The 27,934-nt window shown below is 37.8% G+C and overlaps 1 protein-coding gene across 1 annotated transcript; it reads left to right on the top strand.

Moving 5' to 3' along the window:
• On the top strand, window positions 1-27,695 carry itgb2 (integrin, beta 2). Its single transcript, XM_067516388.1, has 16 exons — window positions 1-78; window positions 4,444-4,495; window positions 6,088-6,185; window positions 10,457-10,658; window positions 10,920-11,090; window positions 13,611-13,852; window positions 15,652-15,810; window positions 18,753-18,848; window positions 18,953-19,042; window positions 19,745-19,882; window positions 20,273-20,466; window positions 21,035-21,258; window positions 21,463-21,682; window positions 21,819-22,033; window positions 24,542-24,708; window positions 26,440-27,695. The coding sequence occupies exons 2-16, from the start codon at window positions 4,447-4,449 to the stop codon at window positions 26,503-26,505; spliced, it is 2,331 nt and encodes a 776-aa protein (XP_067372489.1). The 5' UTR covers window positions 1-78; window positions 4,444-4,446; the 3' UTR covers window positions 26,506-27,695.
• The last annotated feature ends 239 nt before the right edge of the window (window positions 27,696-27,934 follow it).

The following is a 27,934-nucleotide window of genomic DNA, read 5'->3' as shown; positions in this document are numbered from 1 at the left end:
TCATTAGGGTGGTGTCTTTCCCCCATAGTGTTAAACACAACTGTCAACTACGAAGAAAGCTGCATCCTCCGTCTTCTAGTAAGTGTGCTTTTGTTTTTTAGAGCATATTAATTGTTTTTTGACTTATCAAATCCTCTTCATTACTTATTAGTCTTACACGAAAAGCTACATTATTTTGCAACATTGAAAATTAACTTTTAAATGTTGTGGTCATTAAACATTTGGTAAAAAGTTATATATAATTTTATTGTGACATAAAGTCAGATACATAAATAAAGGGCTGCAACAGAATTTCTATTAAGGAAAACAACAAAGATAAGCTTAACATTTTCTGAGAGGAAGTAAAGGTTTAGAAGGTAAAGATTTATTGCTTCAAAAATAATTTCTTGTAGTGCAGTAGTTTTAAAATGCCAGCATGATTGTCACAAAAAAAACAATATTTTCTTTGGATTATGTGCACATATGTATTTAAAGTCTCAAGCAATATGTATATAAGTGTCAGTTAAAAGAAATACGTTCTGCTTTCTGTAAGTCTGATTTAGAAAGAGGAAATATGAACCAACACTTACTTATTCCCTTTTACCTTTTATGGTGTTGACAGTATTGCCATATTGTGCAAGCATGTACAGAAAAGGCTTATGTTTACAGGAAACCATATATTCATATTTGGTGCTCAATTTTTACCCTGAGCTCTGACAGAGGGTGGATGTTTTCACACATATCCACTTGCATAATGGCTAAGGGTGAGGTTTGGCTTTTTCTGTTTATTCATTACATGTAGATAAGTGTTGTCAAATTAATAATACCCTCTATTATCTATAATGGTAAATTGTGTGCACTTACATAGCACTTTTCTACCGTATTGGTACCCAAAACGATTCTCTATGTCTCTTGCTTATTCCAGTCAATACTGGAGCATTTTAAATAAAACAGAGGCTTTTAAGAGAGTTATCTGTACATCTTAGCAGTAATCCAATCTAGAAGCAACAAACGCTTGGACTTGTTTTTCAGCATTACTTTGAGACAGGATGCTCCTAATTTTGACAATATTCTGTAAGTGGAAGATCATTGTTAGAGAGATTTGTTGAGGTAAAGGACATATCCTGGTCAAATATAACTCTAAGGTTCCTCACAGGCCAAAGGTATGCCATCTGAAGTAACTACATAGTTAGAAAGCATATTTCAAAAATGTTTAGGCCAAAATACAATAAATTCAGTTTGTTAGAATTTAGAAGTGGGAAATTACTGGTCGTCCAGGCATATTATTTGATTGATTTGTTTCATCTGGATTGATATAGATAAAAAAACTTGGTGTCATCGCTGTAGCGAGGGAAACTTCTTCTAATAATCTTACCCATATAGAGAAAAGAGTATTGGTCCTTGCACAGAGTCTTGTGGAACTCCAAATCCATAAACTGAAGCTAAGAGAAGATTGTTAGTGAATATTATGTACTCTATTTCCGGACTGGAAATCTTTAAACACATTATTCCCATAGATACTTTAGAAATAAGGGGGAAGGTTTGATAACAGTCAAAACACCTGGGTTTTTTTAGTAGGGGTTTGATTACAGCAGCCTTTTAAACCATTGGTACATAGCCAGTTAGTCAAGATAGATTGATCAAATGTTAGATTTTATCTGTCAATCTTGATTTATTGTATATCTAAGATTCATATTCATGGTTTCAATAATGCTTTTCTTAAATTTACTTTAGCAAGATCTAAGTGAGATTGGGGTTTTATTAATGACCCTAGCACTGATGTAGATGAAGACCTGTGTAAATCATAGGGATGAGCTGCTGATTTTTTTCTAATAGTTACAATTTTATTTGTAAATAAAGTTATGAACTTCCATAAATGTCATTGCTGCTAAAAAAAAAAAAAAAAGGCCTGGGTGCAGTGCTGAAAACAAAGTGTGAAGTTGTTCTTATAACTTATACCTGCTAGGGTATTTTCCTTTTTCGCTCTGTGAAGATCAAACAATAAAAAAGCAAGCTTTTCAAAGTTAAAAGCAGAGTCACATTGAGTCACCGATGGATGGCCAATTATAGTATGCGAGTGCATCAAAATATGTGTTTGTAGTGTTGTTGTGTCCAAGTTTTAAATAGTTTTCCTACCGAGCAGCGGAGCTAAGCATTAGCTTTTTGCTAATTTCAAACAAGCTAATGTTTAACTAACTGTTGTAGTTCCTTAACTAACAGTGTTTGAGAAGTTTTATCACCAGCTGTTATCTAAGGAGACTAGTTTATTATAATATTGTTAGCTGTTTTCTATCTCAATAAGTGTTTACAAATGTAACTTTGCAGCTGCGTGTAATTTCTAAACAGCAGTGAAAAGTAATTATCATTTACCCATATACTGTAACGTACAATTTGTGAAGTCTTTGTCCAGTTTTTGTATTTATATTACTTAATACAGAGGCAAATAATATAGGCAGCTTAACTAAGTATTGTTAAACACCTTAAGCAGGTTCTTGTCATTGTTCTAGTATTTATAAGCCTGACTGTATGAAGGAATTCCAACTACAATTAAACACTTAATCATATACATAATTACAGTAGTGCATACTACTGTGTATAATCAATAATAATCAATTATCTGTATAATGAGTACTTATTGCTTTTTATTAAGTTTATCCAAATGTCAATACTTATTTATTATGTCAACCAACTGTCTAGTCTTCCCTGTCACAGTCCCAATATTCAAAGTCCCTACTGTCAGTCCTACATTCTTGGGTTTCCTCTCTCTCTCTGACTATGTACAAGCCTTCTTCTTCTTCTTCTATGACCCCAGTAGCCCAATTTCCACCAATTTCAACAGCACTAGTGGCAGACGTTGTTAACCCTGGTGATCGGGTATTGAATCGTGTAATCGATCGGTAATTCAGTGTGGAAGTCATGATTAGCATGTACAATTTGGCATGTATTTTACATCGGATGCTCTTCCTGATACAAACCTCTGCTTTTATCTAGACTTGGGACTAGCACAAGAAGACACTGGCTTGTTCCCCCTTGTGGTTGCATTCACATTCAACTAATCCATAGCCCTGAAAACATTCAGTTTTGATTAAGTGCTACACAGAACATAATACCAAAATTTCTGTGGCTTATTATAAGTGCAAGCATAATGGGCCTGACTTTGTAAATCTTATGTCTTAATGTGCTGGCTTGGAAGCTTTCAGGGTTTAGTATGCACCTTACTGCACACCCAGTGCCTGCTGCCATCAAGTATTGCTGCAGGTCTTTTGCAGTCACTTAGGGTTTTGCTTGGTTTCCTCCAAATGTGACGTTTGGCACTCAGGCCAAAGACTTATTTTTGTTTCATATCAGACCAGAGAATTGTGTTTCTCATGGTCTGAGAGTCCTTCAGGTGAGCTGTCATGCGCTTTTTACTGAGGAGCAACCTTCTAGCCAATCTACCATACAGTCCTGATTGGTGGAGTGCTGCAGAGATGGTTGTTTTACTAGAGCTGGTTCTACAGTTTCGCCCTGTCCTCTTCTTAACTTTGTGGGAATCTGGGGCCTCGCTCCTAGCATTGTGGGTCAGGAGAATGCAATCAACCGATCACCCAGATAAACAATGCGCCTACTCCCAATTCCGTTGGCCTGGCTTCCCAGCTGAGATAAATTGTAAAATGGGGAAAAAAACTTTACAGTGCTTCTCATTCACCCATTTGCACAAATGCCAAGGAGCTGCTATGCTCCTGGTGAGTTCAACACTCACCAGGAACAAATAAGTTGGGGTTCGATGTCTTGCTCAAAAACACTTCTGACCAGAGGAGCCAGGGATCAAACCAACAACTGAGAGATTGGTGGAAGACCACCCAACATCCAGAGTTGCCCACAAGTAGCAGTTTGATTACCAATGCTACTCCCTATTCCACGTTGCCTGCACGTTTTAACACGTTTTGTGAGTGCGAATGGGCAAATAAGAAGCAGTGTGAAGCCCTTTGAGTGCCAATAGCTAGAAAAGCGCTATATAAGTGCAGACCATTTGCAGAGTAAATGCATTTCTGTAAAAAATTTTGCTGCACAAATAAACATGAGTTTATAACATGAGCAATATTACTAATCTATAATTGTGTAGCATGTCAGGAGGCTCAATAGGTAGAGCTTTAGGATTAGATGCAGAAGCCTGCGGAATCATATCCCACCACAGGATGGAGGCCCAGCAGTACAGGGCTACCCTGGTGCCTGCATAACAAGGGAGGGTTGTGGTAAGAAGGCGTTAAAAAAATACTTGTTTCGTTACACCTAACACCTTCCACTGTGGTGACCCTAAAGGACCTGAAAACCATCAATCTTTGAATTGTGTACCATTTAACATTTTTGTTTGTGCTGCATTAACTAAGAAGAGAAATGTAGGTTCTATGGATAACATTGAACATATTAATTATACAGATTTCTTAGTTCTATAAAATTTTGACATATTTTCATTGTCATCAGGAAATGGATCTGAGTTTGCTGTTTCTTTTCCTGGCACTGATGAGTAGAAATGGTAAGTTTTACGTTGTTTATTTGCGAATATCTTAGGCTATGATAGTCGATATTTTTACATAATTGAGTTAATAAATAAAAGTAATTGCGGCCACTCACTGTTTCATCTGGTTCTGCATAGCTTTGCATTATCTTTAATCAGAAAAGGCACATAATGTATGCAGCCCTTTTTACTCGTGCTCCATCTGCCAAATTTTTCCAGCATGCAAGCACTATATTCAGCCTGCAGCCACACATGCCTAGGTAAACCAGATGACCTGGTGACCTCTTCTAACAGTCGTTTTAGTGAATGAGAGGACTCCCATCAGGGGAATGCCAAAACTTCAGCAGCTTTTGCTCAGCTCTGCTGAGAATCCATACAGACAGGGGCGGGACTTTATTTTGATGGGCACACCATGCAGCCACATGCGAGGATAGACTAGGATCCTACCATTATGTGAAAGATGAAAGGCATACATGTCATAGTGTTAAGTATTTGGCCTTTATTTATTTGATTTGTTTTAGTTGTTCACTTAATGGTTTGATTCAAATGTCAAACTCTAACTCTAACTATACTTTTTTATAATACTGAATAAACATTGCTTACTATAGAGTGCACACAAACCATTAGTATTTGCTAAATAGTGTAAAATATAAGGCTCCAAGTGATATTACAGTAAATTAAGAGCCATTTGGGAACCATTGTGTTTGCAGTACTGCTTTTATAAGGATCTTTGAAAAGAGCGGGAAATAGCCCTGGAATTCTGACATAATCCTTTTTTACGAGATGTTAACAAAAATGTGAAGCGCTGCTGACGTTATCCGGACTATATGCACCCAGCCCCCTAGCGCAGTCTAGATTATGTGAATGAAGCATGTGCGTGAAGCGTGTTTCAAATTGTCGGGAGGATTAAAAGCGAGCAAGCGTTGAAAACGTTTCTGTCAACATCTGTAGTCAAATGATAAAACTTTTTTTTATTAGAGGCAGGGCTCCGATGTGCTGTAAACAAAATACTGAATCCCAAATTTTATATTTTATATGACATTGCGCCTCCTGTGTGCGCTGGAAATCTAACAGATTTTTACACGTGAGGAAGCCTCCCCCATTGGCAATTCCCCACTGTGAGTTACATGAAAGGCTGAATTCTAACATTTCATGTGTGAAAGCGGCTATAGTAATCAAATTGCACTTACAATGTAACCTTTTCCAGTTGAAAGCAACAGTGATTTGTATTTGTCCTTTGTATTTTGCATGATTGATAGCTTATATTTGTTTTTACTTTTGGTTTGTTGGTCATTTCATTTTGTAAACAGTATTTGGAGTACTTAATCATATTATCTTTTTCCATCGATACATTTGATAAAAACCATGTGAGTTTTAAAAACGTTTTTTAAACCTATGTTCATCTTGAGCTATACATATTACACACACTATTAACTATAAGACATGATAAACAAATATTCTTATTCCAAATTTTGTACACTAATGAAATGCTAGATGCATCCAGATGTTCGAATTAAGTCAGACATTTCAATATTTTAAAGATATCAGTTTTTAAATTATATTTTTACTGATATTTTTTGAGACTTTGTTGCATGGACATTTCTTTGCAGGATTGTGCCAACAAGAGGAAGGATGCTCAAAGTCTGTGATCGAGTCCTGTGATGACTGTATCAAATCTGGGCCATACTGTATGTGGTGTAAACAGCTGGTAAGGAAAAAACTTAATGCAACATGCATTATATACACCAGGTCCCTACGTAATGAAAGTAGGGACCTGGTGCATATACGAAACAAAGTTGCTTTGTTGTAAATAAGTTGCCCTTCAATATCAGTGGGAAAAAAAATCTGGCAAGTTGTGTTCTATATGTAATAATTCTGAAAACCTGTACATAGCCATAGTACATAGGAGGACTGTTGCCTACCTTTGTGAGTACAGCTGTATTCTGGCAGTTTGCTGGCTTGAGACTGAGCAAATCTTGCACTGAGCCACTAGAAAACTGTATTTATCATTATTAGGTTTTTAAAATAATTACAGTTTTCCAGATAGGGTACCTTTTTTCATGTGGAAATAACCTGCATTTTCTCCTTTGTGTTTATGGTCACACACAGCACAGAAGCTGCATTTGCTGGTCTGATAATGTTATACTCCTGCAGTGCTGTCAGAGTAGACATTGTGTTAACGTTACATTAAATATACTGAAGCTCTGCACTTATATAGTGCTTTTCTACCTATTGGCTCTCCATTGTCCTGTTTCACATTCTCCTTACCTTAATCTGAATTTAATCAGAACCTGTTTGCTGAGGCTGCACCTAGGGATGTACACATCCCTACCAGGATGACTAGGCTGCGTAACAGTGGCTGTGGCTCAGGTAGTAGTCATCCAGTAGGGTTGGTGGTTTAACCCCACAGCTTTTCTTGTCATATGTCAAAGGTTCACTGGGGAAGACACTTAGAGTGGGTCCTTGCTCGGCAACTGCACTGGTGTTTAAAAGAGTAAATGAGAAAAAACATTGTAAAGCAGGTTGGGTACCAATCTTGTAGAAAGGTGTAATGTAAGTTGTAGACCATTCCCCATTTATTAAATCTTGTCACAATAAGTCCAACTGCTTCACCCCAAATCCTTCATGTTTACTACTGTAATAAGAATAAATTTCATTAGACAAACAAATATCCTCTCATACCCCTTTTCCCTACATTACTGTGGTGCTGAAAAGGCAGCAGGTGCCAGGTCCAAATGTAAGGCCATTTCATTAAGTTCATCTGTCTCCTTTTCTTATGTTATAGTAAACTACTGGAACACATCTATCCCGTTTATGAGCTGCAGTATTATAGGAAATGAAGGGATTCCTGTGCATTAGGTGTTTGATTAATAGTTAAACATTGATTGTTGAACTTAACTAGAGGTCAGGGCAGAGCACTCTGGGCCCTTCTCAGGCACAATATGGCTTGGCCTATGATCGGGTGTAAGTACAATATAAGAGTAGGAAATGGCACGTAACTCATCAAAAAAGTTTCAGAGTGATGTATTTTTGGTCTCACCTTAGCACAAGTAAGAACAATTTATTTGTAAAGTAATCACTACAGTCTCAAGTAAAAATTAGGAGAGTTCCAGGGGTGTCCTAACTGCTAAATAGCTACTAAGAAATGGCATTTAGACAGTGATAAAAAAATTTTTGGGGGGTGGTCCCTTAGTACCTCATCAGTAACCAAAAGGCTTTACAATTGCTTCACATACATACACTAATGACGTATGTGAGCGAATCTTGCACTGAGCCACTAGACAGCTGACATGCAAAATGTCTGACCTACCAGGAGCAACTTGGGGTTCAGTGTCTTACCCACTTCAACATTGGACAGGATAATCTGGGAATTAAATTACCAAACCCAGCATCACCGGAAAACCTAAGTGAAAATTCCTTCATTTCTATTGCAGTTAAAAGAACATAACATAGTTCCCTTAATGAATGGGTTAGGTTAAAAGGTTTATAGAAATAGTGACAATCAATCATTTCTTCTTCTCCTTCTGATGCGATTTACTGGTACAGCTGGTAGAGGGAAAGGGGCATGTTTAGTGTGAAGGCTGCAGATGAACTCTACCAGACAAATCAGGCTAAATGTTAGTATATCATACGATTTGTTATTTGCAGCTTTGAGAAAAAAAAAAGAAATCACACAATTAGTACCTCTCCCCTTATATTTAACTTACATACTGACAGACATGACCTTTAAGTATGATCCACATATTTTCAATTGAGGTCGGTAATTTGTCCTCGCTAGTGTGGAGAGCTGCTTCTAGCTTAAAAGATGGCTAAGACCCAGAAAACACCCAGTATGTAGTATCTGAGTTTAGAAAAGTTACTGAAGAAAGCACTGGGAGACTACAATACAAAATAAAGTATGTGTTACAAATTGCTTCTCATTTTTACATAAACACAAAGTAATCAAAAGATACAAATTAGGCTGGTTAAACATGACTAACTAATTACTAATTAACTAACTAACTAATTACTTAAAATTACCCCGATGCTAAAATACATCACACGTCACACATACACCCCCTGACAAAATCAGGAGAATGTCAGAATTCCAGCGCATGCCTGAAAGGGGCTTTATACAGTTTGGGTCTTCTTCTTCCATACTTTGGAAAGTGTCTACAGTTCCCAATAATTTGTAAAGATGTACAATTGTTTAACTGATCATTTTGGAATCTACAGTTGTTTAAGAATGGCCCCAAGAGACATCCCAAACTGCTGGTTGGACTTTCCCATTGTGCTGTGTGTTCTCTGTTCTGTCAAACCTTTTTCATGTTGCCTCGGAGAAGTCGTTAAAAGGAAGTTATGATGCCTTGGGCTTTCCAAATTAAAAGACATTTTGAGCAAATGTTGGTATCAGAAACCCTACAATAACTTAAAAGTTGTGGAACAAATTATTTTGGTGTTTTCATCTAATGTTGCAAGTTATACAATCATTCTGCCAGTGGTGAGAAGAGTACAAAATTATTATACTGTGGTATAAGTAACTTTAATCTGCTAAAATTGTATTTAAGTACAAAATTACTTTAATTAAGTAAAGTTATTTGGGCAGCTGTGGCAGCTGTGGCGCAGGAAGGTAGAGCGGTTGTCCACCAATCTCACAGTTGTTGGTTCAATTCCCGGGTCCTCTGGTCACAACTTAGTTGCTCCCGGTGAGTGTTGGCCAGCTCCATAGAAGCTCCCCCAACAGTGTGTGATTGTGAGTGTGAGTGGGTGAATAAGAAGCTGTGTAAAGTGCTTTGACTGCCAATTGGTAGCAAAGCGTTATATAAGTGCAGAATGTAATTTTTCAGACAATGCTCTCATGGAAGGAGCACTTATATAACATATAATTTCTATGTTCAGATCATAGATTTTTGTTCCTTTCGGTCAGCTTACTTACTTACAAGATTACTCACGTAATGGTTATAGCAGGAAATATTCGATTGTATTGGAATGGTGATTCCCATCTGCCAGTAGGTATAAAGATACCTACACAGCTGTACATCCATCAGGTCGGAGGTCTGGTAAATGCAGGATTAGTCTCTTAATGTAGCTTATGCTTATAAGCAAAACTAGAGACATAACATTTGTTAGACCACCAGGTTTACAAATCTACAAAACATTACTTTGCTGCCAATACCCTGTGCCCCTGAATCAACATCACAAAAGCAAAAAACCCTAAACTCTAAAATATGAAAGATCAGTGGTCACAGTTAACTTATATTATTTTAAGGGATGAAAACTGATGAAAATTAAAACTTTAGGCTAATTTACAGATCTCGACTGGTCATAAGTCACAGACTCCCAGTGGCCATGAGTGTCACGCCACTTCACCTCCATGGTCTATTTCCATCAAGCCAGGTCCACCTCCAGAACCTCCACACGTTACAATACACCACCATGTGGATTACCTGAACAAGCTGTTCCTCCCACACCAGGCCCTGCCCACAGCTCGGCCAACATGCTTACCCTAGGTCACACCAAAGCTCAGAGATCGATCGACACCCTGTCTGCTTGTGTTCACCAGCTGGTCAATGACAATGCAGCCACAGCCTCTGTTCACATGCTCTTCACTAGTCTTGTTCATGTTTATCCCCTAGCCCATGTCTCGGTCCACACGTTTAGATTCCTCATTTCATTTTCTAGTTCATGTATCCGCCCTGTAATATTCATCCCCTGATATATGTATCACTGCTCATGTTATAGTCTGCATTTTACTAGTCTTGTTCATGTTTATCCTCTAATTTACGTACCCCTGCTAATGATTATATAAATATTATATTATTATGTTTTTACTTCAGTTAATCAACCCAGTAATCTGTTATCTCTACCATCTATAGAGAAGGCCAGTATTGTCATTATAGTCCCATCCATGATGAATCTGTATGATTAACGGCTGTATTTATGTGGAATAAAATACAACCTGTATCTATTTTAATACATTTTTGCCTTCCTTTTTTACAGAATTTTACCAAAGCAGGTGAGCAGGAAGCAGCACGCTGTGACACCCAGGCTCAGTTGATAAAAAGAGGCTGCGAGGGAGAAGAAATCATCTCAACAAGAAATGAAATGCATACTGAGGAAGACAATCCTCTATCCAATGCATTTAACCAGCAGGAGCCCATCCAGCTGAGTCCACAGAAAATTAGGCTGACACTGCGTCCTGGTTAGTGGAATCGTTTATTGATTACTTTTGCCAACTAAAGCAATGCAGTATCCAGATGCCAGAGCAGTTTTGCTCTTAGGTCACTATCTGGATTTGGGATTAAGAGCCCAAGCTTTATCTAGTATCTAGGCATATTTCAAACCCATCATGTTCTAGTTGGGAGGTAATAGTGCTAACCACTTTATCATAATGAAAATTGTAATATTTATTTTTTTCTTCTTTCTTTTTATGGCTTTGTCTCTATGTTTACATTTTTTGCAGGCCTTCCAATGACATTCCCTGTTTCATTTAGAAGAGTTCAGGGTTATCCAGTTGATCTCTACTATCTGATGGACCTGTCTTACTCCATGAAAGATGACTTAGAAAATGTCAAAGATCTGGGACAAGAACTTTTTGCAGCTCTGAAAAAAATCACTGATTATGCTAAAATAGGTAATGGTATTGAAATCTTAATCTGATCATCATCTAAAATAAGTATAGACATAATTTGGAATGTCTTCAGAATACAGCCAAAATTTACACTTTAATAAATATTTTCTAATATATGCATTAATATTAATAATCTAATATATTAAATATATAAAATACCTACAGTACTGGTTACAAATACTATATACTTATCACAGAAAAGAAAGGATGAGAAAATGATTGTTTTTAAGAGAATGATTCAAAAGATTACACAAATATTTTTCAAACAAACGTATTAATGTAATTATTACTAAGGTGGCACTAATTATTAAGGTGGTAGTAGTTTTATTTGTTCACAATAGAGAAAAGTGAAATTGGATGACATTATCTTCTTTTTGTTTCGGCTAATCCCTTCCAAGGGTTGCCACTGTGACCTCACCTTCCCCCATCCAACCCTTTTCTGTGTGCATCCTCTTCTCTCACACCAACCAACTTCATGTCCTATATCACTGCATCCATAAATCTCATCTTTGGTCTTCCTCTAGACCAACTCCATGACAGCTCCAAGCTCATCATCCTTCTATCGATATTTATATTCACATTCTTTCCTCTGAAAATGTCCAAACCAAATGAATCTGGCCCCTCTGACTTTATCTCCAAAACATCTAAAGCTGTCACTCTAATGTACTCATTTGTGATCCTATCCATCCTTAATTCCAACGAAAACCTCAACATCTTAAGCTCTGATACATCTCCTGTCTTTTCTTCAGTGCCACTGTCTCCAAGTCGTACAACATCGCTGGTCTCACCAATGTCTTGAACACCTTTCCTTTCATTCTCGCTGATACTCTTTTATCCCACAACACGGCTGACACTTTTTCTTACCCATTAAAACCTACTTGCATACTCCTCCTTATCTCTTTTCCACGCTCACCTTTGCTCTTAACCATTGACCCTAAGTACCTGTGCTCCCTGTAACCTTACTGTTTCACTTGGGTCCCTCTCATTCACACACATAATTTGTGTCTTTCTGCGGCTAACCTTAATTCCTATGCTTTACAGAGCATACCTCCACTGGCTCCCTTCTATGATAAAGATCACAATCTCATCTGCAAGCATCATATTCCTAACCTTATTTATCAGCTTGTCCATCACCAGGGCAAACAGGAAGGTGCTCAGAGCTGATCCTTGATGCAGACCCACCTCAACCTTGAACTCTTTCACACATACAGCACACCTCACCAATGTCTTACAGATTTTTTTCTGCCACTCCTCATACAATACCACAGCTCCTCTCTCGGCACCCTGTCATACGCTTTTTCTAAATCTACGAAGACACAATGCAACTCCCTATGACCTTCTCTGTACTTCTCCATCAGCATCCTCAAAGCAAATACTGCATCTGTTGGACTCTTTCTAGGCATTAAAACATATTGCTGCACACAAATGCTCACCTCTGGCATTAGCCGAGCTTCCACTACTCTTCCACAGAACTTCACTGTGTGGCTCATCAGCTTTATCCCTCTGTAGTTGCCACAGCTCTGCACATCTCCATTGTTTTTAAAAAATCGGCGTGGGTACACTTGTCCTCTATTCCTCTGGGACTTTCTGGCTCTCCAAGATCTTGGTAAACTAAATAGTCAGAAACTTTACTGCCACCTCTCCTAAACACTTCCATATCCTTAACGGTATGTCATGAAGATCAACTGCTTTTCCACTCTTCATCCTCTACAACACCCTCTTACTTATCTTTGCTACCTCCTGTTCCACACCTGTAACATTTTCTAGTCTTCCTTCTCTTTAATTTTCCTCATTCATCAACTCTTCAAAGTACTCCTTTAATCTTAGCACTTAGCACCTGTCAATAGATTTCCATCCTTATCTTTAAGGACTAACCTGCTGCACATCCTTCCCATCTCTATCTTTTTGTCTCACCAACCTGTACAAATCCACCTCTCCCTCTTTAGTGTCCAACCTATCATACAAGTCATCATATGCTCTTTGTTTGGCCTTTGCTACCTCTACCTTCACCTTATGGTGTCTACTCTCTTCAGTTCTCTCAGTGTCAAATGTCTTAGCTAATCTCTTTCTCTGTATAGACTCCTGGACTTCCTTGTTCCACCACAATCTCTTGTCCACTGACACACCAAGTACCCTCCTATCTGTCTTCTTGATCACATTAGCTGTAGTTGTACAGTCAGCTGTTGCAGATTGATCACAGTGTGACAGGCAGTTTTACGTAAACTCTGCTTCCTGAGTTAAACAACAAACATCTGTTGCAATATGCAGAACCTTCAGTATTTTCCATATCACTCTCTTAGAGTTCAGTGACCACTTAGAATTAGAGACTCTTCACTAGCCTGTCTTAGACATAATACATGCTGAGAAATCAGGCAGTTGTAAGTCTTACATGCCATAAAAAAAATTATTATCTGGTGATAGTTGATTCTGCCATTTGTTTTTACATATTTATAAATTTCAGTGGTCTGAAATGCTTGATTAAGTGCTTAACTTTGAAAGTAATAGCAATTTCTATAAAAACAGGGTTTGGTGCCTTTGTTGATAAGACAGTCCTTCCTTATACTAACACCAACAAGGAGAAACTGCAGAAGCCATGTGATGAGAATGACCAGCAGTGTCAGGCTGCCTTTGGCTATAGACATGTACTCAGTATGACACCAAAGGAGGTTGAGTACAAAGAAAAGGTGACAGCACAGTACATTTCTGGTAACTTGGATCCACCAGAAGGAAGTCTTGACGCCATGATGCAGGCTGCTGTATGTGGGGTGAGAAGTGTTTATTAAAAAATTATCAAATCGAAAGCCTAGTATCTGAAGGCAAATGTAGTACTTTAGTAATTCTAATACTGTCACAATTCTCATCTCAGACTTTGTTTTTGCATTAAGTTCTTGCCTTCTCTTCATAGTATCATGGTACATTTGCTATAGTACTATACTGAACTGCAGATTTTTTTTTTCAAATGCAGAGGCTTAATATAATATATAAATCAGTTACTAAATCATTGTGATTATATATAACATTATTACATTTGACTAATTTCAGTAGGCTACAGAAGTGCACTCATAAGAATTTGGTTTGTGATTAGATGCCAGTAGGAAAAGCTGTGTCTCTCTCTCACACACACACTAACACACAAACACAATGCAGGGACACAGACCAAAACTTGCAAGACATCGTTCTTTGACAGCTGTATCGATTTTTTAACAGAATGTACTTTGAACCTGTTGTTTTTATGTGATGCAGATGTATCTCTTACTCATGTTTTGATTTTCCATTATAAATCAGTTAATGTGCACCCCTAGTTTTTACACATGCGCAGCCCTCAGTCTGCCTCACACACCTAAAATCACCTTTAGCTCCAACCTACAACTTTGTATTCACTCCTACGTCTGTGATTTGTTAATCAGGGACCCTTAAAAGTAAGTAGTTTAGATAACAGATGGAAGAATGAATGTCATTACTTGTTAGCAAATATAGTAAATATTGATATGACTCATCATGTTTTAAATGAGTTGAAGACCGTATCATTGAGTGGATTATCTATGTACCTGGAGTCCCTCTGTTGTCCTAACTACGCAGTTGACCAAGTAATTAATAAATAAGACAAAATCTAGGCAAGCTATAAAAATTTTAATGGATAAATAAATCAGCATATAGGAATTATAAGCATTATTGTCATTCTATATCTTTTTTTATCCTATATGATAGACATAACAACAACAGGATTCAACAACACATGTATTTCTTTCATTATTATTTCATACAGTATTTACCACATTTAGAGTCATTATTGCACAACACAATTTAAGATGGTGGCCTGGTAGCTTAATAGGTAGGGCGTCATGTTGGGATGCAGAAGTCTGCAGAACAAATCCCTGCCACCTGGTGCATACCAGGTGTGTCCTTGAGTAAGACACTCAGTGCTAGCTTCCTGGGTGCAGCTTGTGGCTGATATTGACAACAACTTTAAATGGAAACTAGAACAGCCATAGTAACCAACTCAAAGCAGGAGCCAAATGTGCCCACAGCACTGCCCTTCTCTCATGGTGCTGTCTGTTTATCCTTACACTACATTAGCAATCAAAAATCAATTTAGCACTCAGATTATGTAAACAGAAGAAGGTTTATATTGAACAGCACACTTGCTTCAAACATCAATATCTGCTTATGGCAGTTTAAATTGTTGCTTTATGGTTTGCTTACAAAAGTCAAAGCTTCGTTAATGTGAAGCACCGATGTCTTGTTTAAATATGAAAAAATGGTTTCTTAATAGGCAATGAGGGCATTTTTCTGTTAAAATTAAAAACACAATCTCTGCCTATCCCTAAGCAAATATTCTGGTAAACTAAACCTAGTAGGTGGGACACAGGTCATTAACGGTCTCCAGATTTTGAACTTATAAATGTCTTACAGCAAAAGATGACAATCTACTAGCAATTGTATTTTTAATCAAAAGTTTTTTGTGAAGCGTGTTACTTAGATATAAAAGTATTTTACATGATAGCACTTTTTAGCCAAAACGTTTTTTATGATTAAATGGCCATTAACACATATTGTTGACTAGGACAAAATAGGTTGGAGGAATAGCAGCACTCGACTGATTGTGCTGGCCACTGATGCTGGATTCCACATGGCTGGGGATGGAAAGTTGGCTGGCATACTGGAACCCAATGATGAAAAGTGTCACATGGAGGAAAACCTTTATACCAAGAGCACTGACATGGTATGTGAAGAATCGTATGAAGGAATCAACCAGTAATATGGATTTGGCAAATTATAGCAAACTACAGCACATTACATGGATTTTCTGTCTTTTAAAGAGCAGCTGAATATGTCAGAGTCATATCTGAATGAGCACCCTGGTCACCTTTCCATTAAAAGTACAGTGGCAATCTACTAGGTTGAACTTAATATTTACAAAATGCGTCACTTTTACCACAACAAACTTCTTAAACTTGTGCACTTGCATTAAAGTGAGCCTATTTTTGCTTTTCACTTGCATTGCAAGTTGTTCACTTGCAACAACACCATAATAATAACAATAATAATAATAATAATAAAGAAATTAACATAACAGTAAAAGATGAAAAGATTTTGTGGAGTGAAAAGGGTGGGCTGTGAGTATATAGTACTGAATAGTTGAAACTGTGAATGTGTATGGACAACGATAAATAGAGCTGCACAGAGGAGATGGGTTGAGTCTTGGGTAATCTTGGTTCTGGGGACTACAAAGCTACTTTCGTTTTTTTTAAGGTGTTTTTGAAATGGGTGAAAGGGATTAGACATGTCCTTTGTATAGGCAAACTTTTGGTAATCTAACAATTATCTACTCCAGAGATTGTTGTATGATGAACACTGAACATTGTTTGAAATCCACATTTCTAAACTGAGCCGATAACGGAGTAATCCTACAATACACATTTACGAATGGTAATTTCACAAATACATTTACAATGTGTAAATGTGTTTGTGAAAATTCAATTCCACTGAACAAGGTAAGAAACTGCGTGCCTCCACACCTACACACTGAACCTTTCACTTCTACCTTGTTGTGGTCCCCGATACCTTGTAGTCTGTTCTTTCTGTCAGCTCTAATACCTGAACTTAAATCTGTAATAGCTGTATCTTGTTGACCCTAGAGGTGCAAATACAGCTACAGTGAGGGTGGAGTGGTGGACAAAAGGTTCTTTCCTGACATCGCACTACATGCTGCATGCCATCTGTGTTTGGAGTATGATGATACAAAACCATATATATCATCAAATTACCTATTAAAAAGCAGAAAAATGACAAGTTGTACAGCAAGTAGTGTGATAATATCTGACATAAATTACACGTTTTGGAAATGTTTACTTTTCATTTTAAATTTGGCTCATGTTCTATTCACTATCATTATCTAGGCAGGGTTTACTGTATGGCTTCTACTGCAACCAGATAGCAGGCACCTCTTTGGCTCTCCCTATCTGGCTCTCTGCCTCTCTCTCTCACCTGCCCAGTCTTCCCTGTTTCTCACACCCACAGGTGTTCCGTGTCGTTTTATTGCTCTTCCTCATTTCTGCACCCGCTCAACTGTTGTTTATCCTTTTGATAAGATCTCTACTTAAAGTTCCCCGCAACATACACTTCCTGTGATTACCCATGAATTCTCTGTTTTCTCTGCCTGCTTTCAGCTATTTAACTTTGTTTTCTTTGTTTTCTGAACGTTTGGTTTATGGTTTTCACCTTGTTTAATTTGTTCATCCCGGTCCTTTTATGTTAATGCATCTGCCTCCATTCTTGGTTTTGCCCATGTATATTTTAACCTCTTTTTTAGTTATTTTTAGTTATCCTTGTCGTGTGCTCCTTAATTTGGTGCCTCTAACCCTTATTTAATTCCCTGTCCCTACCTTTACTTGGGTAAACTCTAACATACAGACCTTGCAGTCTATGATTTAGACTGAAAGAAGTAGTCTACATCAGGTCCATATTGTACTTTGATACCACATTTTCAATTTTAGCAATATGTTGTTCCAGAATGTTTACAGTGGGGCCTGGTAGACAGGGATGCCTGGTGGATGAGTGGTAGAGCAGTGGGATGGGATGCACAAGACCATGGGTTTGAATCCTGCCCTGCCCAGCCCCGAGGTCCACCCCGGTGTCAGACCCAAACCTGGATAAAAAATGGGAGGGTTGCAGCAGGAAAGGCATCCAGCGAAAAAACTCATGCCAAATCAAAGTGCGGAACAGCTTCTGCTGTGGCAACCCCTGAAGGAACAAGCCAAAAGCCATGTTGATCTAGCTCCATAATGTTAGAGCAACAAATGTTTGTCCAGGAACCCTATATTGGTCTAAACCTAAGATTAAGATTTTCAGCCTCTACCTGCCTAAACTATAAAAAGGCCAAAGTCAACTGTAAGCGTTGCAAGGATTAAATAATTCAGAAAGGAGTAGCCTGAAGATTATGCAAGTTAGAAGCACCAAACTTCCAACTTCACTCCACTAAATCAGCCATGCTTTTTATTTAAAATGGATTAAGAAAGAATTACAACAACTCATTGACAACTCAACTTTGACAATTTAAAAGTACGTGCTTTTATCCAAAGCACTTTACTATGTTGCTTTTTATTCACCCATTCACATGCACACTCACCAATACTTGTGGCTGCCAGGCAAGGTGCTCACCTGACCCACCAGGAGCCAGTTGGGGTTCAGTGTCTTGCCCAAGGTCACTTTGACATATAGCCAGGAGGGCACGGGAATTGAACCATTGACCCTCTATGGACGATCCTCCTTGAGCTAGCCCAATGCAACGGTATAGAGGAAAAACTCCCCTTAACAGAAGAAACCTCCAGCAGAACTAGGCTCAGGCTGGGTGGCCATCTGCCTTTAACAGTTGGGGTATGTGGAAAGTGGAGAGAGAAAAGAAATAATTAACTGATGAGATTATTCAAAAGCCTCAAGAGAATAATACCACTCGGACATTTGCATTCTTGCATACACACCCTGTGGACAAAGAAAGGGGCTCTAATACTGACCTACTAGGTGTGACCTAGTAGGATTACTGTCAATACCTTTACAGAAACATGACATGGGTGCTCATTCAGACATTTAGTGAACCCTCAGAATATTGGAAAACAGTACATGCCTGAAAGGAGCTTAATTATATTCTGTAATGGCTGTGTGCAGGACTACCCATCTGTTGGACAGCTAGCTGTGCAGTTGGAAAAAAACAATATTCAGCCAATATTTGCAGTAACAAAAAATGTGGAAAATGTGTACAAGGTAAACTAACTTTTAACTTTTGTTTTGCTAATCTATAAAGCATATATTTTTACTTATGCATTATGACTTCTATATTCTTTTAATTTCACCTAATTTTTGCCCAGCAACTATCTAAAATGATTCCAAAATCAGAGGTTGGAGTTCTGTCGTCAGATTCTAAAAATGTTGTTCAGTTGATTGAAGATGCTTATAATGTAAGTATGCTATTATTATTCTTTTGAGAGCAGGTATTGTAACACTTTAGATTACAGCCTGGGACTTATACATAAGAAGGGTAGAGGGGTAAGAGGCTCCACTTTAAATTACAGCTCTCATTTGTTGTACCAACTATATAAGAACCGTTAACCAAGCGATTTATATATATTAATTTTGGGGAAAATAAACAGCAATTATGCTTTCATTTGCATGGAAAACCAAATTAAATCAGTTGAACTTTAGTGTTTTTAATACCTTATTGATAAGCAATTAATATCACATGATAGGTGTAGGTTAGCGCTTTATTAAATATAAACCCCTGTAATTTAAAGTGGAGCCTTTTACCTTCTTCCTATCAGTAGTTTCACAGTAGTTACACAGTACGTATTTTCACCTATAATCAAATTAGTTAATAAGTACCCCTCAACTACAAAATACTTAAACTGTAGGTATTTTTCTTATTCTGATCTTGTTACCCGGGTATTCCCCAAAGTTTGCTCATTGTTATCAGAAAACAACAAATATATATCCATAGGTAATGTACACCATTGTTACTAAAAAGTTCCTTTAAAAAGTTACTAAAAAGTACACAGTATGTTCACTGTACTTACCCTGTATTCTAAAGCCTTAATGCATGTACAATCATATTTCATGATTTTTCTGCTGTTTTACACTGTTCTCAAATGTATAATCTATAACAGAAGTTGTCCTCCAAAGTAACTGTGACCCATGACAATCTCCCTGATAATGTGAGAGTTGTCTACACCCCTATATGTAAAGAAGCAGGACCAGCAGGAGGCAGCGAAGGGGTTTGTGACAATGTCCTTGTGGGACAAATGGTCAGTTATTTTTCTAATTTAAAAAAGCTTTCTGTTTAATAGTCACATATTAAGTGCATTGAGTTCTTGTTACATTGTTGGATACATATTAAAAAAATCCCATCACTTCATCAATGAAAGTCATGTCAGTGGAAGTTCGGATTACCAAAAATAGATACATAACAAAAAGCAGTTGTAGCCACCATAGAATAATTTCATATACATACTAGTATATAGACATTATTATTACATTAAGAACTGTTTAAAAACTTAACTTTTTGTTATAAATTAGCGGGTGAATGAAGTGAATATTACATTTATATTATTAGATGAAAATGTTAAGTTTTCTGAACTTTAAACTTAATACTTGACACCTCCATTTAACCTTCTAATCCTAACTGCCATCCCCAGATATCTTTTAATGTAACAGTAACAGCACACTCATGTATGAAAGACAAATCTTTTACTATCAAACCACTGGGCATCAAAGATACATTGACAGTAACCTTATCTACAAACTGTGAGTGTGAATGCGGAGACCCAGAGGACAACAAAAACCACCAACACTGCAAAGACAAGGGCAAAGTCAGCTGTGGTATTTGCAAGTAAGATTTACTACTTACACAATGAATATTTTTATTCTTTTTTGTATTTTCTTTTTACAAATAATACCAATACAAATAATACAAGCACCAGAGGGATTCTGTTTGGTTGTAGTAAATGTGAGAAAAGGGGGTAGGGGACAGGATAAGTGGGATTAGCCTGCACACAGTGATCTCTGTCCTTTAAATGATAAACGGTCTGCACTTATATAGATCGCTTTTTACATATATTTCTCATTTACCCATTTGCACTCACAATCACACACCAATTAAATAACTACTGCATAGCAGCTCCCCCAGAAAATCGAAAGGTATTATCCTTACTTCAAAACTATTTAAAAAGACAAAATGAGATTTCAGTTTTATTTTCAAGTTGTATGTGCTGGAGCCAGATAGGTTTAGGCTAGTTTGGAGCACTATGTACACATTGTTTGTGTGGAAATCTTTAAAGTGGGGTTTGGTTCAAAATCTATTGTCTATTAAAAATTGCTAGGTAGAGACAGATGATGCAAAATAAATCTAAATCTTTTCCAAATTTTTAAGTTTAATGAGCCTTTCTCTCTTTATTCAGGTGCCATGATGGCTTTGTCGGTCAATTCTGTGAGTGTTCCAAAGAAGAGCGCTCCCTGAGAGCATCCTGTCAGAGGCAGAATGGCACAGAGTGTGAGGGGCGAGGAGACTGTGTGTGTGGCAGGTGTAAATGCCACAAAACAGATAGTGGAAGCAGTTACCATGGTGACTTTTGCGAGTGTGACGATGAACACTGTGAGAAGTCTCAGAACAAACTGTGTGGAGGTAGAGCTTTCTAATTGCAATTATTTCTCACCACAAGATATAACATACTCATTGAATGCATTTTCTGCCCTACAACTCTATGATAAAATAATACAAGCAACAGGGACATTCATTAGTAAATGTGAGAAAAGGGGTGGGGGCAGCATAAGTTGATTAGCACAAATGCGAGTACTGACTGTCCTAACTATTCTTTACAACTTCCAGGGAATGGTAGGTGCAATTGTGGCAAATGTGAATGCAATCCAGGCTTTGAGGGCTCAGCTTGTCAATGCATAGTGTCTGAGGAGGGCTGTCGTACCATTAACAACACTGTGTGCCACGGCAGAGGGACCTGCAAGTGTAATCGCTGTGAATGCAATGAGGGATACCAGCGTCCACAATGCAAGACTTGTCTTGGTTGCCCTGATCCATGCCAGACCAAACTGTAAGGAGTCCAAACTTACACTACACCTATATTCTAATTATATTTAATTAGTTCCTCTTCCTTAGTAGTTCCTCTTCCGGTCTGCGACCTTAAGATGTGAGTCCAAAGTATTAACTTTTATTTATTGTGTTTTCAGGAACTGCATTGAATGCCTAGGATTTAACTCAGGTCCCTATAAAAAAAACTGTAGCGAGACCTGCAGCAAAAGCATTTATTATGAAATGGTAGACCAGATGACAATATCAACCAAAGTATGCCAGCAGAAAGACTCAGAGAGCTGCTGGATCAAATTTGCCCTGGAACAGCTGGTTGGAAAGGATAACTACAGGGCTCAAATTCTGAAACAGAGAGGTAAGATGATGATGAAATATGCACACTTTAGTCTACCATGGTGCCGGCACAGATGTTTCAGTACACTATGCCAGCCACTTGGCTATGGTTATAGGTATTTATGTTAGTATCTTGCACACTGCTGTTGTGTGCTCGATTGTCTCAGGGGCATCTTTGCACAGCCTGCCCCTAGAGTCCTGGTAGACCCCAGCCTCAACCGCCCAAGGGCCTGAGCCCCTTCTTCTATCTGAAGGTGGTACATGCCGAGTAAGGGTATGTCCTTCCATAACGAATTCTGCTCTTTTTTCCCTTGCTTCTTTGGTTTCTGCTGCCTGAGGTATTCCCTAAGCATGTCATCACGTGGGGCTATCTTCCTGATGTATTCATGGATCTTGGTTGTTTCAACCTGGATAGTGGCTCTGATGCTCACTAATCCTCGGCCTCCTTCCTTACGCTTAGTGTACAGTTTCAGGATGCTGAATTTGCAGCTTATTATCTTTTCTCAGCTTATCTTTTGGACAGCTTATTATGCCAGCGGGGTACCTAATGACCTGTAACCAGTGCTTATTGGCATCACCTCATGTTTGTCACTTAGAAAAGAAATTGTGGTACACAGTAGATTTCAAAAAGGCTTGCCGATGGATACACATTATAGTTTTTTCTTTGGACTGGAGCCAAAGAATGGGAAGAGGAGGAAAATGTCTGCTGACATTCGAAGGTTTGCAGCTTGTTTTTAGGCAATCTTTTTAGGTCAGTACACCTTAACGTTTCTGAACTCTTTTTTGCTGATCTGCCAAAGATCTCAGAGGCCAATGCAGAGCTGGAAGCTGAGATATCTACAGAAGAACTGATTGCTTCAGTTTTTGGTCTGCAGAGTGGTTAATCTTCAGGCATTCATGGCCTGTCAAGTTTTATAAGTTCTTCTGGGCGTCAATAGGTGAAGATTTTTGGTTAGTCCTTATTGACAGCCTGAGAAAGGGTCCACTGTCTCGGAATTGTAGGAGAGCTGTTCTTACCTTCTCCCTAAGAAGGGGTGAGTTTCTTGATATAAGGAATTGGTGGCGCTTGTCTCCTCTGGACCAATTATAAACTCCTGTCCAAGGTTTTGGCAAATAGGGTGAGGTAAGTGATAGGGCAGCTCACGACAGACCTACTGTGTACCTGGCTTAATAACAGACAATATACTGTATCTCTGATTTGGTATGTTGTGGATCTCTTTAGTGCATTGGGGTTAGTGGTGGTTGTTGTTTAATTTCCATAGACCAAGAGTTGACAGAGTTGAACATTTGTACCTAAGAATTAAAGCTCTGGTAGTGGGAGATATAACAGACAGACAACTCAGCCTGCCTGCTGGGCTTTCTTGGAAAAGAGCAGGATAAAACTATCTTGGGGAGTAGCTAGAAGATCCTACCACAGTGTCAAATAAACTAGGAGGAAAACGGTAGTATTCTACCTATTTACACTGCTTCTCATTCAACCATTTGCACTCACAATCATAGACACACCAATGGTGAAGCAACACTCACCAGGAACAACTTAAACTGGGGCTAAGTGTCTTACTTAGAAACACTGGTGGACAACTGCTCTACGCACCACAGTCACCCACAGGGTGTTTTAGCTAAGATTGAAGGAAAACGTACAAAATGAAAATCCATTTTGTCTAGTGTGTCTTTTAGAGGACATGTTTTAATAATAAATAATCTCATTGCATCTATGTTGTCTTAATTGTGTGGTTCCTTTCGTCCATCGATCCCACAGTTGTTGGTTTGATCCCCAGCTTCTCTGGTCACATGTCGAAGTGTCCTTGAGCAAAACACTGAAGCCCAACTTAGTTTCTCCTGGTGAGTGCATAGCAGCTCCCCAATAGGTGTGTGAATGTGAGGGCAAATGGGTGAATGAGAAGCAGTCTAAAGCGCTTCGAGTACCAAAAGGTAGTGCAGGCCATTTACCATTATGGTTTGCATTTTAAAACTGTCAGTGGACTGAGACCCTCAGTAATAAAAACATGTTGTCAACTCACAATAGGTCATGTGGTATACCTGTGTGGACCCAAGCTGGAGGATGTTTGCGCTCTAAGCTCTATGGTATCTGGTATGCTCAGCAAGGCTTCTCTCCAAACAGCTTCGAGTGTAGAAAGAGCAACGCAGAACCTTCTGGTTGCTTTTTGCACGGCCTCTGTTTTACCCAAGGATTTAGATCCTTTTCTCTTAACCTGAAGGATTACACTGCTTCTCATGCACCCGGTCATAATCATAATCACACACACACAGATGGGGGAGCTGGCACTTGGCAGCAGCTGGATTACACTCACTGGGAGCAACTAAATTGGGGTTCAGTGTCTTGCTCAAGGACACTCTGATATATGATCAGAGGACCCAGGGATTGAACCAACAACTGCGGGATTGGTGGATGACCACTCTACCTCCTGCGCTGACTGTAGGGTTTTGAAAAAGGGTTTAGAAAATTTAATCCCCCCTCTCTCTTAACATTTTATAAATGTATAAATGATTCTGTGAATTGTGTTTTCAGACTGTCCCGAACCACCAAGCGTCATAGCTATTATTGGAGGCTCTATTGCATCTGTGGCTCTCATTGGCATCATACTGCTAATGCTCATCAAGCTACTTATCCATATAAAGGACCTGAAAGAGTTCAGGAAGTTTGAAAATGAAAAAAAGAAATCCAAGTGGGCAGAGGTGAGATGATTTTAATATTACTGGAAACAATAATAAACAATGTAGATGTGTTTTTGTTATCTTTTTTGTTACCTTCAGTTTTTTTAAGCATTGTGCAAAGTAGCATTCTGACCTTTATTTGAATGGAAAGCTGCTTATGAAAAACAATTAGATCAATATAAATAGTGAGTGTGTACAGTATATCTATCCACTACACAGTGATCAGCATTTACAAAGGTAGTCTTAATAATGTCATGGAGAACAAAAGGTAGCATGACCACCTTAGCAGTCTATGGCTGCACAACCCCCATATGCACTAAAATATGATTCACTGTAATTAAGCTGTATAGTATAAAAATACCTGATTGATATAAACTACTTCTCTATGTCAGCTCAGGGTAAAAGCATGAGCCTCTAAGAACACTATGGACATTTTCAATCTATTTGTCTGTTGTTGTTTTTTTGCAGTGGCAACACTGGTATCTAGTATGTAGCCACATGATGGCAATGTTTATGACTGACCAATGTGAAGTGATTCATGTCTGTTTAGGTTTCACTTTTCACACAATAATATGATGATTATAATGATTATATTAACAATATTAGTACAATATGTAGCACCACCATAACTATCTATATAAAGATCAGGGTTGCAACTTTAGAGATTTTAATATATTGTGACCAGGGTGACACCATTTCCTGTTTAAGAAAAGGAGCAGACCTTTGGAGATAATGCCTCATATCTTCTCTTCTCCATCAGTCTCTGTTGTTAATATATCTATATCTTTTCCCTCTTTGTTATTTGTACAGTATAAAGTATTGGTATTGGTATTAGCAATACCAGCTTAAGTTTTATTCGGTATTGGATCAGGAAGGAATATAGCACGTCACTAATTCCCCGCTCACTGATCTGATGCATAAGCAAATTACCACACTCTCTGCTGCTCTGAGGAAGTGGCACAAATCCCAAACCCTCTGCTCGAGCTGAATTTCAAAGCCCACGTGTCTTTCGCTCACAGCACCACTAACACAAAAACAGAAGAAGGTTAGACCGTAGAAGGCTGTTGTCCACTTTCAGTTCATCCCTCCCCCTTAAACACCTGTCACCGAATATGACTTTGCCATTTTCTTCACTTAAGAGGTGGCAGCTTCCAGCTTTTGCCACAAGATGAGACACCCTGACCATTTCAATAAAACACTGTATCACTCTCCTTGTTTTCTACCCCGGATGAAAGCTAGACATCCATCCCCTCTACAACGTGTACATGTGGTCATAGATGTGGTCAACATCTCCTCTATTTCTCAAGCATGCAGATTTCTTTCTTTCTTTTCTTTCTTTCCAATCTTTCCTTTTTTCTGGTGCTTTATCCTTGTGAAACTGAAATATCTTGTACTTGATTTAAAACACTTAAGTGTCTTGAAACATTGAATATTACTTAATCTTGTTATGCTTTATTATTTAAGCTGGTTCCAGAATATATTACTGAATAAGTCACAAACACTTTGGTTTATCTTTTTAAATTTAAATCTTAAATTTAACTACGATGAAAATGGAAGCGATTGAACTAATGTGTTACTGATTGGTATATCTGTACAATTTTAGTAATACAATTTGTTCAGGAACTCTAGAAATGTGGCTTTCATGGTACAAATAGTTCCTTTGTTTTATGTCTATGTCAGGTAATGTCTTACATAAAAAAAAAAACATTGTAGATGGACACTAACAAATTACTGGGTTTCCTCTATTACCAGGCTGATAACCCACTGTTTCAGAATGCCACCACAACTGTGGCCAACCCAACCTTCACTGGAGAGTAATGAACACACCTGCAAAGCACAGTGCTAACACATCTCCTATGTATCTATTTTATATTTGCTGATACAGTATTTCATTCATAATGATCAAGTTATTTGAAATAATTTGCATTCACGGTTATATTGCTTACTTTCTTTTTAATTAATTAATCGCACATACTGTCTACACATGATTGCAATTGCATTTTTTTCACTGTCATCATGTTGTCTTGTCTAACCATTATGGACACTTATGGAGAATAAGACCTGTCCTTTGCTCACTGTTTTATTACTAACAGAAAATACACTGTGATGTAGTTTAGCCTCTAATATATACAGTAGCAGAGTTGATAGTTATACAGTATGCACTGGATTGCCAGACTATAACAATACTGTATGTAATTTCATTAATTTCATTACATTCAGTACTATGCCAGTACGTGTACAGACCCCTTCACAGTTTGTGTTGTAAATGTAATTTGAAATGAATGTGAGTTGTCGTCTCTGGAGGGACTGGCGACCTATTGAGCCTCTCACTGACAGCTACTAAAGGATGTCAAAATACTTGCCTTTAGAAGTATTTAGGCTTAAACCATTTTGTACAAGCACATTTGGCAGCGGTTACAGTTTCAAAGCTCACCAGACATAGTGCTTGGTGTACTTCCATAGGAGTTTACATTACTTTTGGTGTCATCTTCCTTCATAAATGTCACTTCGCAAACTTCCATCAGGCTGTGGTTTCTGTCTGTCAATGAGTCCTAACACTCTTGTAAACTTGTGATTGATATTTAATAAATTAGCAAATTTGTTGTCTTGTATACATTTCAAATTAAATTTATAACAAAAAGTTGAAGGGGTATAAATAATTTACAAAGTGATTATAGAAACTTTCAATGTAAAAGATGAGAACATACAAAACAAGTTGTGGTTCATATCGTTAGTGATACATAGATATAGTAGTTTGTCAGTAGTATATCCAGGCAACTGACAGCAGTAAATTGCATTTTCAAGCTCTTTTTAGATTTGTTTTTCGATCTCTATAGGAAAATATATTGTTCAGCTTCACTATGTTCTAACACTGTACATATATGAATGCTTTTTGTTAAGAAGTGCTCTCTGACACTTGCATCTGCCAGTAATATCAACAAGCATATTTTGCTGAATTAATTCTATACAATTATGTACAGTTTGATTAAATATAATGTGTAACATCATTATGTTAGTTTTAGTTTCTAAATTTGCATTACCTTACCGTGAAACCCCATGTAGGGAATGGAAACTTAAAATTTTGCATAATTTACTACAACATTTTAAATACATAGACCATTTTTGATATTTTTTGATGATGAAGTAATATTTGTATCAGCTGAATGTATATTCAAAGTTCATTTCAAAAATTTGTATTCCATATTGAATGAAATTACTTTGTCTAGAAAAAAGCATTTCCAAAACA

Source organism: Channa argus, chromosome 9 (assembly GCF_033026475.1).
Source record: "Channa argus isolate prfri chromosome 9, Channa argus male v1.0, whole genome shotgun sequence".
NCBI lineage: Eukaryota > Metazoa > Chordata > Actinopteri > Anabantiformes > Channidae > Channa > Channa argus.
This window is presented reverse-complemented; position numbering and strand designations above follow the sequence as displayed.

What these genes read in the sequence shown, in the direction of transcription:
- itgb2 (XM_067516388.1), top strand. Translation starts at nt 4,447, where the DNA reads ATGGATCTGAGTTTGCTGTTTCTTTTCCTGGCACTGATGAGTAGAAAT. An exon ending in ATGTGGAAAATGTGTACAAG is followed by an intron (nt 18,849 to 18,952) that starts GTAAACTAACTT and finishes ATTTTTGCCCAG; the next exon opens with CAACTATCTAAAATGATTCC. An exon ending in ATGTCCTTGTGGGACAAATG is followed by an intron (nt 19,883 to 20,272) that starts GTCAGTTATTTT and finishes TGCCATCCCCAG; the next exon opens with ATATCTTTTAATGTAACAGT.